Genomic DNA, 15,920 nt, shown 5'->3' on the forward strand with positions numbered 1-15,920 from the left:
ACCTGCTGAGCTTCTGGTAGTGATATGTGTGAGCCAGTAAATTCTCTTTAGTGTTTAAATGAAACAAGAAAGCAGTTTGAGTAGGGTTTTCTGTTATTTGCAACTTAGATGAATCCTGAAAAACCCACTGCACATATTACGAGGAAATGCCTTTCTAAAATTGAATTGCATTTGAAAAAGCTAATAGAGTGCTAAAAACAACATATTTGAATTTTAAATACTTTTTGCTGCTGCACTTAGTAGCTAAGTACTTACCAAACTAAGAACTGCTATTTGGCTTCAGGTTGTTTTTGCAAGAAATGTGGCCAGCTGTGTAAGTCAGTTTATTCTGTAATTATTAGGGGAGGCTCCGGTATGCTATCATCACTATTCCAGCAATAGAAGGGAATTAGTGTGGTGTTAATACTAGGTGAAGTATAAAGACAATAATCAGCAAATAAAACATACTGTAAAACAAGGTATGTAATAGTGCACTGATTTTATTGATGGCAGAAGAAAAAATTCTTTCACTTGCATTTCCCCCCCTCAAATCTGCTTTTTCATTCTTGAAATATTAATATCCACCATGGCTGCAGGAAATTAGAAGGTCTATCAAAAGGTTTTGACCAGGATGTTCCTGTCAATTGCTCCTTTCTTCACAAAGACTCTATTTAAAAAAAGAGAGGAAGAAAGTGAAATTGGACCCACAAATTGACTTTTCCATACTCAGGATACAATTCTGCTGAAACTTACCTGTAAATGTGAAATGCTTGTAGAAATATCAATAGATTGCAAGTTATTAGTTATTTATGAACATAATTTATATAAAGTAATATGCAAGCCCCAAAACAAAATCTTTTTAAATCATTTTTTCTTTTAAACTCTTAAAGTACATCTCTGTCACCATTAGCCCCTTTATTGCTAGCAAATTAATTTCAGGAATTTCCATTAACCGAATAGTTTTTAACAGAGATGTTAAAAACTTTAAAAAGAAGCAGCATGCCAATGAACCAGTTCTACCTCCATCCTACCCCTCTGAATACCTCCAAACTAGTTTAGTCCACACAGGGCATTTATTTGTGTCTGTCACCTCCCCTGCCTGCTCCACACCTTTATCAGGTACCACTCTAGTTCAAACACTTTGGGTGGTGACAACAGAAAGCTGAGAGAAGTGAAGAGATGAGCCATGATTGTTCTGGGCCTATATGAGCTTCATGCATAAAAGCATGCTTGGGCAGAATTCCCATGGCTGCATACTAATAGCTCATAAGTCTCCTGAGTAAACAGTCTTCTGCTTAGAAAATAAAGAGCTCTGTACTATTATCCTCACATGATGCCCACCCTACTGGCATCACAGGGTTCTGTAATAGCTATCCTTAGAGTGATCACTTTCCTGGCCTTGATTTGAAAATTCTGCTGGACCAGATTGTCAAAACAATTTTTCACTTTTAAAAATAGATCTTTTACCAGCTAAAAATGGCATTAATACCTTAGAAAATAAACAAAGTCATGCTATTTATGTAACAGTCTATGCTTAGCTATAGGTTTCAAAGTTTGTGGTTAATATGTGAAAATGCAAAGATGATTCTTTCATCAAACAAATAAGAAATGAAGTTCAAAGTGAGTCAACAATTATAAAACTGCTTCACATGCTGAGCTTGAACCTCCATTGCACCGGGGGCCTCATGCTGAGGTATCTTTCAAACCTTCCCACACAGGCCAGCCATTTCCCCCTTCACAGCAAGACAGAAACCCTATCCTTCTCCTCCACTAGACCACTGCATTTAGCTGCTTAGATGCTTTCCCTCCAGGTGCTGTAATCCATCCTACATCCAACAGCCATATTTCTTAAGTGTAATTTCGATCATATCACTCTTATTCGGAAGTTCATGATAGTGCTGAACACTTCAAACTCTTAAGATGTCTAAAGCCATAGTCTTCAGCCACCACCAATATATATATACTAGAGGTCCGGTGCACAAAAATTTGTGCACTTGCGGGGGGAGGGTCACTCAGCCCGGCCTATGCCCTCTTGCAGTCTGGTACTCCTCGGAGGATGTCCACCTGCTGGTTTAGGCCCGCTCCCTGGGGGATCGGGCCCAAGCTGGCAGTCGGACATCCTTCTGGCAGCCCAGGAGCCCTCGGGGGATGTCCACTTGCTAGCGGGGAGCAGGCCTAAGCTGCAGTCGGACATTTTTAGCACTGCTGAGGAGGCGGGAGAGGTTCCCACCACCACTGCTGTACTGGCAGCCATCAGCCTGGCTTGTGGGAGCGCACTGACCACCAGGGGCAGCTCCTGTATTGAGCATCTGCCCCCTGGTGGTCAGTGTGTGTCATAGTGACCAGTCATTCCCAGTCGTTCTGCTGTTAGGGTCAGTTTGCATATTACCCTTTCATTATATAGGATAGAGGCCTGGTGCATGGGTGGGGGCCGGCTGGTTTGCCCTGAAGGGTGTTCCGGATCAGGGTGGGGGTCCCACTGGGGTGCCTGGCCAGCCTGGGTGAGGGGCTGATGGGTATTTGCAGGCTGGTCACACCCCCTTCAGGGTGGGGGTCCCCACTGGGGTGTCTGGCCAGCCTGGGTGAGGGGCTGATTGCTGTTTGCAGCTGGTCACACCCCCTTCAGGGTGGGGGTCCCCACTGGGGTGCCTGTCCAGCCTGGGTGAGGGGCTGATGGCTGTTTGCAGGCTGGTCAAGCCCCCCCCCCCCCCCAGTGGGGACCCTCACCCCATGGAGGTTTGGCCAGCCTGGGTGAGGGGCTGATGGCTGTTTGCAGGCTGGCCATACCCAATTTAGGGTGGGAGGTCCCCACTGGAGTGCCTGGCCAGTCTGGGTGAGGGGTTGAGGGCTGTTTTCAGGCTGGCCAAGGCCCCTGGCAACGGAAACTCCCAGCCTCTCCTTTTTTTCTTTTTTTTTATTCTGGGATTTATTTACCTTCTATAATTGAAACTTTGTAGCCTTGAGAGGAGCTCAGAGCCGGCCAGGGCGGGCAGGAGGGAAGCCTCCTGCTCGCTTCAGCTCCGTGGCCACAGCCAGCTGAAAGCAGGTATCTGGGGTTTATTTACCTTCTATAATTGAAACTTTGTTGCTTTGAGTGGAGCTCAGAGCCCGCTGCGGCAAGCAGGAAGCTTGGCTTCCTCCATCATTGGGGCAACCAAGCCTCCTGCTTGCTCCAGCTCCGTGGCTGCCGGCCGCCATTTTGGTTGGGTTAATTTGCATATAGTCGCTCTGATTGGCCGGTGGGCATGGCTTAGGTGTAGCAAAGGTACGGTCAATTTGCATGTTTGTCTTTTATTAGTGTAGATATTTAACACCAACTGTATTGGTTTATATACTATGTCGCCACTGAAAGCTGCTTCCTGTGCACTATGCTTCTTCTCCTCTTTAAGCTTTCCGCGGCCTTTAGAATCTCTTCAAAGGACTTTACCCTGCCAAGACAATGAAGCTTAAAATTGATTTCTAAACTCTACCTCTACTACTGAAGTCTAGCTCCTATAATGCCAATCACGTCAGAAACTCATCAAATGCACATAGTTTGGGGTCAGTTTCATTGACTACATAATTTCTCTATTCATATTTGCTCATATTTCTAACTTGTCTGCAACAACTATGAGAAGTCCAGGAACTAGAAGTTTGACATTTGGGGCCTTATCTCCTCTGAAGGATTTGACCTGACCTGCCACCACTTTTTCTCAGAGGTGGGTCTATGTCCCCAATGGCTCCATGAGACCCCCTTCTCCCACCTACCCCTGGGTCCCATGTGTCTCCTGTTTTTGTTAGTCACTAATGTCCTTAATACCAAGCTCAAGTAGAATATTATCCCTCCCTACCCTTGAGGAAGAATATGTGTATGTGGGGATGCTAGTGGTAGTATAGGGACCTTTGGCCTTATACTAAAATCTTGTCTTAAACAATTTAAAAGACCTCAGAAAGCTAAGAGGGAAGTCTCAGTTTTCATTCACCTGAAAAGAGATGTAACTGTAAGTACATTAAACTTATTTTAAGTGTTTTACTACCTTTTTATTTAAGTGGTTTATATCTATTTACTTAATGGCCTTGTATTAAGCACAAAGAAAAGCCAATGATAAAGGAAAAAGTTGCTAGCTGGCTTGCTCTGGTAAATCAGAAGCCATGCTTCCTCCCCAGGCAGATGACTACATAAGGAGCAAAGAGCTAGGAAATAAAGGTTTCTTCCCTTCGAGATGGCACAACTTATTTTTAACCAATGTAGGAGCTTTGGGGAAGCTGAAGAAGACGCAAGACTCTGGACCAGTGCTGTCCAACAGAAATAGAAAGTGAGACATGAGCCATTTTTAATTTTCTAGTAGCCACATAAAAAAAGTAAAAGTAAGTAAAATTAATTTTAATAACATATTTTACTTAACCCAATCTCTCTAAAATATCATTTCAATATGATCAATAAAAATCATTGAGATATTTTACTTTTTAAAACTCAGTCTTTACGATTTGGTATGCATTTTTCATGGATAGCACATCTCAGTTCAGGTTAGCTGCACTTTCAGTCCTAAACAGCCACAGCTGGTATGAAAAATGGAGTCACTTAGCAGGGGAAAGATACAATGTGGATAACAGCTGTAGCAGAATAAATAGCTAAAATGATGAATTGAGAACAATTTCTTTAAAATTCTCAATGGTCTTGTTATTGAGAAGAAAATACATGAGAAAAAAAGATACAGTTAAGTCCAAAATTCTCTTTAGGGTGAAATATAACAAAAACTGTAATGAGAGAACTCTGATTATTAAAGAAATATTCAAAGGCCCTGGCATAAGCAAAAAATAGAAATATTACCAAACATGGCAAAAACACATTAATAAGGTCTTTGGTCATCACAGTAAGATGCCTTAGATTAGTCCTATAATTTCCTGATTTTCTTGTCACATTTCTCTTCCTTCCTATCGAAGATATTCAGATAGCAACTCTCTTTCTAAAACTCTAAGATGAAAGTTTCTGGCTTGATGGCCTAGGACCCCCAAATTACATCTCAATAAGCATTCATGTTGTCTTTACCCAATTCCTTAAGATATACTATGAAACATTTCCTCTTTCTTTTTCCTCTCCTTCTCTCTCTCGTGCTCTCTCTCTCTCTTGACTTCAGAAGCAGTGTTTTTATTTTAAAGGAGGATTTCTCAATCTCAGCACTGTTGACATTTTGGGACAGGTCAATGCCCTGGGGTGCTGCCCTGTGCATTTACTAAAGCAGCATCCCTGGCCTCTACCCACTAGATGCCAGTGGCAACCCCTCCTCTCCCCCAGTTGTGATAACCAGACAGGTCTTCTGACAGTGGCATGTCCCCTGGGGGAGCAAGACCACCCACTGTTGGGAACTCCTGCTGTGAAGTATTTAGATCAGTGGTTTGCATGCCTGGGCCCCATCACCCCAACTTCTAATATAAATGGTCTGGGGGTGGGGCACAGGGTATTGTTTTTAGGAGATCCCAGGTTCTAAAGCATAACCAGGTTGAAAACTGCTAGTCAGATGATCTGGGTAGAGACTACTGGCTCCCTTTCATCTGTATGCCTCTTTTCTCCATGTCCTTTAAAATGATGTTTCTTGAACTCAACCTTTATTGAAATACTAGAGGCCCAGTGCATGAAATTCATGCACTAGTAGGGTCCCAAGCGGCTGCTGGCCGGGGCCTCCCTCCTTTCCCCTGGCTGGCTCCACCCCCTGGTCGAACTCCCAGATGAACTCTCGGTCGAGGGGACAATTTGCACACTATGCTTTTATTATATAGGACTAGAGACCCAGTGCATGAAATTCATGAATGGGGTGGGGGGGGGGGGTCCCTCAGCCCCGCCTGCACCCTCTGCAATTTGGGACCCCTACACCTTTTTTTATCTAGCTAACCTCTTCACATTTAAAAAATTAACTAAAATACCACCTACTCTAGGAAATCCTCTTTGAACAAATCTCTTTACAATCTGTATTAAGTATTTTCATAGTATATCATTCTTTTTCTTTAACAGCAACTTAGAGTGGATGTAATGTGCTTCTCATTCTTGCATCTGAATTTTTTCTTTTTGCTCTTGTAATAGCAAAGCTTATCCAATTTACATTTGCCCTTCAAGGGTTTATATTTGGTTCAGTTTCTAGTTGGCTCCTGCTTTTTTTTTTAAGCAATAAATTTGGGTTGTGATAGTAAGCCTCACTTGTAATCAAGCCTGTAGGTCTCCCTATCTGAATATTTCTATAATACCCATCACTTTAGCACACCAGAGATTGTGTTCATTTATAGAAAATAACAATAAATGTCACCTGATCATTTGATCTTCTAGCAATATTTTATAGCAAGATGTATTATTCTAGTAATTTAACTATTACAAAACTGAGGCATGCAGAAATAAATCACATTGAACAATAAAGAATAACTCAAATATCAAAGCATAGTACACTTAGGGCCTCTCTTGTCCTGTGCCTCAGATATCATAGCATATTACACAGTTCACATGGAACTCAGTTTCCTTTAAAATAGGAAGGGATCCCATTCTCATGAAGCAGCTACTTCCACACATATTTTTTTATTTAATTCACAGCACATACTCTTTGTACTAATTGTTGGAAAATCATCCTAGCAATTGCCTCTGTTCCTCTCTGTATTGTTGCCTTATATTCTGATGTCATTACTGCGCTTTTATCAGCCATTCACTCTAATAAGATTGTGAATTATTTAAGGGCAGAGATCATGACTTGAGCTTGTGTTTCCCTGTCATGGTGCATAAATACTCAAATGCCATCCAGTCCAAATGACTATGATGAGAGAGGCCCACCGTTGCTGGAGACCTTTGATTTTTATTTAAGGGGCCTCACTTGTTCTGCGCCTTTACAGAGGGGTGAGTAGTGGCTGAGGGAATTTGAGGAAACCCAGACAGAATTCTCCTCCTAAAAGATTTTGCTAAGCTGGCGCCTGGGACCGCAGGGCATTTGTCCAATTAAAACCCGGACACACAGCAATAATAAAGGCACTGGTCTCCTACTGCTAATGCCTAGGGATCAAACCCCAGTCTGCAGGAACTCACCCCTGCAGTCAGGACCAGGCCACTGGGTGGACCTGGGCTGGTGCTCCTAACTCTGGGGAGAGGGAGACTTCCCGTGGCTGCAGGCTAGAGGCCCCGGACTCCGCGCCACCCACCTGAACAGGTTCATAGTGCAAGCTGGTCAGCGGAGCAGCGTCTTCGCCTCGGATCGCGGGGAGGGCTGGCCTGGCCTGTTCACCCTGTGATCAATCGCAGGGAAGCCTGGCTTGGCCTGTTTGCCCTGCCATCGATCGTGTGGGGAGGCCTGGCCTGGCCTGTTTGCCCCGTGATCTATTGCAGGGAGGCTTGGCCTGTTTGCCCCATGATTGATCGCGGGGAGGCCTGGCCTGTTCGCCCCTGATGGGCGCCGGGCTGGGGGACATGGACCTGGGCCGCTGCTTGGTGCCGGCGCATGCGCAAGCGGCCACAGGGCGGGAACATCCATGTGGCGCCTGCGCCCATAGGCCTGGAGTGGCCGGGGGAGTTCTGGGACCCCGGCTGCTCAGGGCCTATGCGCGGGTCTACAGGCTAGGAGCGGCCTGGGTCCCGAGGATGTTCCCGGGACCCAGGCCCCTCGGCGCCTGTGTATGCAAAGTAACCCACTATCTTTGTCGGGTTAATTTGCATACTCTCCTGATTGGCTGGTGAGTGTAGCGGAGGGACAGTCAATTTACATGTTTCTCTTTTAATATATAGGATGGCCTTCCACACAGCAAACTGTAGCAAGAATGGCAAGTGGTCTAAATGGATCATGAGTGAAATATATCTTCTTTCTTAAAAAGAACTGAATTAATTAAAAAAATCTACTCAATTATTCCAGCTAGTACTTTGTTTTCTTTCACCTTCTTGCTTTCAAACTTATAGTCACTTCGCTGATTGTACCCCTCCATTTGGAGAGAGTAGGTACGGAGAAAAAGGGGATTAAGGATAGCATTCATGAAGAAAGGACTGGTGGAAAAGTAATTTCTAACTACGGTTTAATCATACATACTTTATAATTGAAAGTTTTAAAACATGAGTTATTTTTTCTAATACTACATTGTTATGAAATATTAATAATTAAACTTACTTATTCCACATGAATAACACCTTTTTAAATATGGAAACCACCTTACAATGTCAACCTTACCTTCTCATATTAGTTCCGAGCCTGGGGAGGTTGGTAAAACTGCTGGGTTGGCCGAGTGGACCTCCTAGGCTGGCCATCACCTCCTCTACGGAACTCAAGAGTTTGGTCATAGGTTCCTTCTTCCTCCTATTTGCAAAGAATAGTGATGTAACATGTTCAAAATAGCTCCAAGTCTCCTAACTTAAATGCATTTTATGGCCCCATTTTGACATACCCTCTTTAGCTGCCTATGATTCACATCTGTCAACTTTTATAACAGAGGGAGGCAAGGAGAAGAAAAAGCCTCTTTTGGTCCAGGTAACAGAAGAATACAATGTATAGTAGTAACATTAGAATGAAATTTAATTCTAGAAAGGAAACCATTTCTACAAAATATTATGATCACCCCATCAAATGACACAATATGGTGAAAACAAAGAAAACCAAGCTTTGTAATAGGTATTTTCTTGAATATTTGGGCGTCTAAATATTTCTAGGTGTTTAGCATGGAGAGGGACTTTAGTAAGATATGGAAAAAGGGTTGAAAAGCCACAGGACGTTCACCAACTGTCTGTCCTCATCTGACAAAATCACCATCGCTAAAAAACTTTACATCCAGAGACAGGAAAAAATAATGGATTGGAATGAGAGAAATACAATTTACATATAAAGAAAGCTTCATGCAAGACATAGCAATCACCACAGTAAGACATAAACTATTTTCTTCTCATTTTCTTTCTTGCTGAGGGGGTAGATCAGCCAGCTTAAGGAATAGCACGGGAAATTAGGGTAAGCAGAAAGAATATAGTTAATCATAATATTTGAAAAGCACTTAGAAGCAACAGAAATGTAGCTGAAAGCCACACTGGTTTCTTACTGAGTGCTGCCACCCTGTTGTTTTAGTGTTTTTAAATTAATGGAGCTATGAAGTATGTTTCCTTTTAGAGACAAGAAAACACTGGCGCTCCTTTTTGTTTATGGAAAAAAAGTGACATCTATTTCAAAAGTAGAGTTTCCATTCCAACTGCATTATCTGAGCACAATAATTTGCATGATTTTGGAAAATCATGCACGATTTCTTTCTCCTCCTCACTATATCTCTAAATCTCCCAAATGATTGTTTCCTTTGACCCTATTAATAACAGAGGAAGTTATAGGAAAGACTGAGTTCTACTCTTGACATTTTACCCATTCAGCTATTATAGTCTTACTTGATGGGAGCAGAAAGATGCTAAGAAAATTTGATTAAATCCTAGTATTTGGCATGAACTCATTAGGCTTCCTCCACTGCATTCTTAAGAAAGAGCCACTATTTCCATTTTATATTAAGGACAAGAAAGCCTAGGTAAACTTTAGGACTTTGCCCTAACACTTCAAAGGCAAACCTCAGCTTTTATTCAAAGATTGCTGCTAAATCTAAGTCTCAGTTTGCATGTAAAAGAGATAAACCAACAGCCAAAAATTAACGATCATCCTGAAAGGGAATTTATCACTTAAATAAGGAAATAGAGAAATCTGACAAAATACATGGTGTCCCCCCATAAATGCGTACACAGTTTAATAAATTATTTTCAATTATGAAAATGAAATGTATTTTAATAAACACTGCCTTTATAATTATTCAAAGTATGTGTATATATTTTTGGGGACACTCTATATTTGGCATAACTCAATAACTATATTTTAGAGACAAGCTCCAGATTAGTTCTCCTTTCTCTATGCCCCTTTCATTAACAATCAATCTTAAAATAGTTAGAAGCATCCATATTATGTCTATAATTTAGTAAAGCAATTAAAATGCAGGAAGAAAAATTAAAAGTGTTCAGGAAAGAAGAGAATTAGTTTTTATTATTCTGGTCACTGTTCTGAATGATAATTATCAAATATAGCTAAATTTGAAAAGGAGCTATTTAATTTTATGAAATATAACATTTGAAGCTTTGCATATTAACTGAGAACAAAAATATATTTGCTAATGTAAGAGATGAAGTAATTATTTCAGGAATTAGAATGGAATGTTTCTCTACACCCAGCTGCAGAATTGGCCAAAGAACATACACATCTACATTTTATCAATAAAATACAGTTAAAGGCAGGACATTACATTTGAAAGATGTATAAGAAAGATGATACTGCTCTTTCAAAAGCTGTCTCTACTGTGTTTAAAAGATTCACAGATTAAACTAGCCAGAGCCAATTAAATGATTTTATAGAGATGACGGACCATAAGATTTCCTTCACACTATTTGATGTTTTCACTATCTTTCTATACAAAATGGAAGCAAAAATGATACTGACAGCTTGGTTTTCAGTTATTGTCAAAGGCACAATCTTGCTTTTTAAACTTCCAAATATTCCTCTTGCAAAGTAGTTGATAGCAAGCCTGGTTACCCACAAAAACCACCTCCTGTAGTCTCGAGCTAATAAGTTTTAGTATCGAATGAGTACCTCTTTCCATTTATATGACACAGCTCAATTTAATACATCAGTTTATCTGGAGTCGTCTTTGAATGAAATTTAAACCTTGTTCTAGTTTTTCTTCTTCCTTTAGGTTTCACTACTCTGTAACAGATTTAAAACTCAAAGGAATTTACATTTCCTAGTTCATGAACATATTGTAAATTTTAACATTATGTTTGAGTTGACACAGTCCTGGGATGCCATCTAGTCTGTCCCCTAGATTTGAGAGATGAGGAATCTCTAAACCCAGAGAGGCGAGTGATTTCCCCAAGTCACAAACTCATCGGAGGAAAAGTCCAGACTACAGCCACTTTGTTTCTGACTCTCAGGCAGAGTTCTTTAAAAACTTGTGATAGCCGAAACCGGTTTGGCTCAGTGGATTGAGCGTCGGCCTGCGGATTGAAAGGTCCCGGGTTCGATTCCAGTCAAGGGCATGTACCTGGGTTGCGGGCACATCCCCAGTGGAAGATGTGCAGGAGGCAGCTGGTCGATGTTTCTCTCTCATCGATGTTTCTAACTCTCTATCTCTCTCCCTTCCTCTCTGTAAAAAATCAATAAAAAAAATATATTTAAAAAAATAAAATTAAAAAAAAAAACAAAAACAAAAAAACTTGTGATAAATTTCATAAAATGGAAGTGACTAATGTCATCTTCACCCTAAGCTTTTGAGATTTAGAACCATTTTATTGAACTCAAAGTTTTGCTCTCCTGAGCCACACTATCAGGTAAAAACTGGTCTTAAAATACTAAATAACTGAAGTTCAAAATGTGCCCTCTCTTTGTGCCAATATTTACTAGTTTATTGTTCCTGTTAGTGAAAAGATACAGAATGCAATAATTATAAAAAATGCAAGCATGAATGAAGTGCTATTTAAAGAAAAATCACCAATGCAAATGGAGACAAACAACTTTATGTACAAAACATGTTTGGCAGGACACAACCACATCTTTCCTGCTTATCATCTTCGGTCTTTCATTAGTGCATACTGTCTCTGGAGTAAGAACACAGGCAGATACACATTCCTCATGAATAAATGAGCTGTGTTAGAAAAGCTTACTAAGTCAGTCAGTTGGCCCCTAAACATACTTCAGTGGGAGGTGCAGAACACATTTAGAGGTCAAGTTCTCCATTCTACAAGTAAGGTCAAGGGTAGGTGTGTGTACAAACCAGTACCCTAAGGAGGGTGTTAGATCAGTGGTTCTTAATTGGGAGTGACTTTGTACTCCAAGGGGCACTAGGCAATGCTGAAGCGTTTGGGGTGGTGACATCTGTGGGGTGCTATTGGCAACTACTAGTGGGACTGGAGACATTTTTGGTTTTTACAAACTGAAGGGGTAGGGTTGGGGAAGTTGTTACTACATCCAATGGTTAGAGGCCAAGGATGCTGCTGCTAAACATCCTGACACCCTCACAACAAAGAACGATCCAGTCCTAACGCCAATAGTGTCCAGGCTGAGAAACCCTGGGCTAGGCAAATGAAGGACGGGAAGACTTCCTACTCCTAAGTCCCAGGGCAGCCTGGAAAAGAATTCTGAAACTCAGGAAGTTTGGGCTGGCCACCCTTTCCCTTTCTCCCCTTGGACATTTCTTTTTTTGCTTCTGCCACTGAGGCCTAAATGTTGACCCCTCTATGGAACTTTTGTGCGGGGTTTGCTGACAATACGGCTCTCCTCTGCCCCATTTGCATGTTCATAGTTACTTAACTTACTGAATAGCCTCATCTTCAATTACCATTTCTTCAGCATTTCCCCACAGCCATAACCTCATGGGGAGACAAGGAGAGATTATTTGGTTGGTGGAAGTGGACAGTGGAGATGGTAATTCTCTTCATAAAAAAAAAAAACAACTATAGAAAAACTGCTTTATGCTGTCACCTGTCCTTGAATAGCTATTTTGTGTGTAATTTAATCAAGTTTCTCTGAGTCAGTTCCTTCTCACATATTTTATATAGTAGTCACAAAAACAAGCCAGCATATAAAATGTGTACCAGATACCCTCCACAAGAGTCCTTGAACTTTAGGATATTTAGAACAATGAAATACTAATGAGTACATATCTCTTTTAGTGTTTCATATATAAACCACCTGCTCTATGAATTTCCAGGCCACCCTTTGCCTGCCTGGTTAGCTTGTGTAGTCAATTTATAGAAAATACGAACTAATTTTAATATAAAACCTAAGCAAACAATCATTTGAAAGACAAACCTGCTTTTCCAAAATGTCAAGCAATAAAGGCACAACTATGGGGACAGTAAAAAGATCAGTGGTTGCCAAGGGTTAGGGAGGAACAAAGGGATGAAAGGCAGAGCACCGAGGATTCTTACGGCAGTGAAACTATTTTGTAGGATACCGTTATGTCATTATACTTTTTCCAAACCCATAGAATGTACAGCACCAAGAATGAACCCTAAAGTAATGTGTGGACTCTGGGCAATCACTATTGTGTCAATGTACGTTCATCAATGGTAACAAATGTACCACGTTAGTGAGGGATGTTGATAATGAGGAAGGCGATGCATGTGTAAGGGCAGGGGGTATACTGAAGATCTCTGTACCTTCCTCTCAGTTTTGCTGTGAACCTAAAAGCGTTTAAAAAAATAAAGTCTTGTCTGGGCGAGCGTGGTTCAATGGTTGAGTGTTGACCTATGAACTACGAAGTCACTGTTAGATTTCCGATTGCTCAGGGCACATTCCTGGGTTTCGGGCTCGGTTCCCAGTTGGGGGTGTGTTGCAGGCAGCCGATCAATGATTGTCTCTCATCATTGATAGAAATGTCTCACAGTTTCTATCTCTCTCTCCCTTCCTCTCTGAAATCATAAAAAAAATAAAAAATAAAGTGGGATACTTTGTGCCTTATATAGTGCTGATGATATGGTAGATCCTTAATATGAGATGATATATTTGTGGACCTGCCCCTTATTAAAATGACACATATTAATCGTGGTTATCAGTAATATCATAGAGTATGAGAATTACATTTCTTTCATCCTTGGAATGTCATTAATTAATGTGTGAAAACAGCTTTGAAGATTACTGAGCTTTCTGAACTGGCTCTAGGTTGTGTTTAATTTTGATCATACCTTGGATACTAGTAACATTTCTTCTTGGTCCCCACTGAAAAACTTGAACCTTTGATTTTATTTGTCAGTCCAAATAATGAAATAAAGTATCTCTGTCCCATTTAAAAACAACAACAACAACAAAATGTAATGGACTCTAAAAATGGAACTTAAAATATTTTTAAATGATCTATTTTAATTCAATTATACTAATGTTCTATTAAAGTAACTGAAAATTGAAAGTAAGGATGAATCTGTCTTTATTTTCTGTGAAGATAATGGATAAAACTGTGCCCATAGGAATCATGCATCAACACTGAACCTTAACTTACCAATTATCCTTGTTTAAACAATATATTCTAATTCAATATTTATAACTCTATCACAAAATAATTTGGGCTGTGGATGCCTGGAACCACAGAGTATAAAAGAGAAAGTTTCTGTAAATCAGTTAGTCCAAATAACTAAGATGCGATTATTTGCTCAAATAATTAGCACCATCACCTGAGCTAGAACAAAGGTCTTTTGATTCACAGTCCTGTCTGCCCTTCACTATGCTTCAAGTAATAAGGGTGAGAAACCATGAATTTCTGAATTGGAAGGAGAATTGGAGAGAACCTAATTGAGCAAATGTAAACTTAAAAAGGTATTATCCATTTTGGGGGTTAAATGTGGTAGGTACTCTTCTTTAAAATGAAATTTTGTATACAGAATTCTAATATAAAATAGATGGGCTCAGCCCTAACCGGTTTGGCTCAGTGGATAGAGCGTCGGCCTGCGGACTCAAGGGTCCCAGGTTCGATTCTGGTCAAGGGCATGTACCTTGGTTGCAGGCACATCCCCAGTAGGGGGTGTGCAGGAGGCAGCTGATCGATGTCTCTTTCATCGATGTTTCTAACTCTCTATCCCTCTCTCTTCCTCTCTGTAAAAAAATCAATAAAATATATTTAAAAAAAAAAATAAATAAATAAAATAGATGGGCTCAGGTTAAAGTGTTTTTACATATGTGTTTTTACATATATATGTGAGCAGTATCACTGCCTGTTTTAGTTAAAGGTTAAAAGTCTGAGTAAAATATCATTTTAGAATAAAATATAAGGAAGAATTATAGCTTCCCTTTCCCTCAAAGCAGCTCTAAGAATATCTCCATAATACGTATCATGCCCAGTAATATTTTATTTAAATCAAATATTTATGGCAGAAAAGAAATAAAAAACAAAACCAATTCAAGAAAAAAAATCTGATTCAAAATCTAATTACTAAACAATTGCTCCAAAATGCCTGGCTGAGGTAACAATGTTTGCATTCCCGTATCATGCAAAATTCCAAGAGAACTGTGGGAAATTTCACTGTGGTTCTGATCATCTCTTTTTAGAAAAGAATAGGTTTTCTAAAATTATATAAGAATGGAAATTGTTGATGATTCTATAAGATATTAGAAGATCATCTGAATTCCTAGCTCAAGGGTTTTATTCTATGATCTGCCAACTAAAGCACAACCTGAATAAGACAGCTAAACTTCAACATGAAAGAAAACTGGATGTTTAAATGACAGTAAAAGCAAATACAGAATTATTAACCAGTGTCCTTCCTCTAACATCATTGAGGTCTACCCTTTAATACAAACAAACCAGCTATTTTTGGCAGCTTAGGTGCTCAAGAAAATTCTACTAAATATCAAAAGGCTGCATCCATATTTTAACTAAGAGAATATAGTATAAAAAAAAGAGACTAGCAAACATGTCACCCTCATCAAATTACAAACAATAAAAATATACTCATCCATTCAAAAACACATCCAAGTTTATTTACAACTTGGAACAGAAAAAAAGGAAATGATTACTTTATTGTGTCCCTGCTATTTTGCATTTTATCTCATTTAATCCTTGCAACAAAACTGATTTACTTAATCTCACCATTCTATAGATGAAGCAACTAAGGCTCACAGTAACACTCCCAAAGTTCTGTGAGTGGCCAAGCCCCAGTGACACCCCTGGGCTGCCTGCTCTGAAGTTCTTTCCATTTCATCATGCGTAGTGTATTAACATTTCTTGCTTCAGACAGTTTTAATTTTTTCTAATAGCTAGCTTAAGATCAATTTTAAATAAATGGATGGTTCCTGCCCTGAGGCTAGTATAAACTTCATTTAATGGTCATCTTCTTTGTTGAAATACCACAGTGAAGTCCAAAGGATGAATATATGACTTGTAAAATGTGTAACTCTCACTGCCAATTTTAACTAAAGGTTAAATAGATTTCAAAAGCTTGTTTAGAAGTC

At 40.0% G+C, this 15,920-nt stretch overlaps 1 protein-coding gene across 4 annotated transcripts in view; it reads right to left on the minus strand.

Moving 5' to 3' along the window:
• Positions 1-461: 461 nt before the first annotated feature.
• The window catches only part of TDRD3 (tudor domain containing 3), a 183,093-nt gene continuing 167,634 nt past the window's right edge, over positions 462-15,920 (minus strand). For 2 of the 4 annotated variants that reach the window (XM_070408976.1, XM_070408977.1), the window contains 2 exons: positions 8,145-8,270; positions 462-646 (listed from right to left, as the gene is read on the minus strand). In XM_070408976.1, coding sequence (XP_070265077.1) covers positions 592-646; positions 8,145-8,270 — 181 coding nt within the window. In that variant the 3' untranslated portion in view covers positions 462-591. Of the gene's footprint in view, positions 647-8,144; positions 8,271-15,920 lie in introns of those variants that run through there. The other 2 variants (XR_011470762.1, XR_011470761.1) reach the window with 1 other exon arrangement.

Source organism: Myotis yumanensis, unplaced genomic scaffold, assembly GCF_028538775.1.
Source record: "Myotis yumanensis isolate MYYU_CA2020_CCGP unplaced genomic scaffold, mMyoYum1.0.hap1 SCAF_3, whole genome shotgun sequence".
NCBI classification, from domain to species: Eukaryota; Metazoa; Chordata; class Mammalia; order Chiroptera; family Vespertilionidae; genus Myotis; species Myotis yumanensis.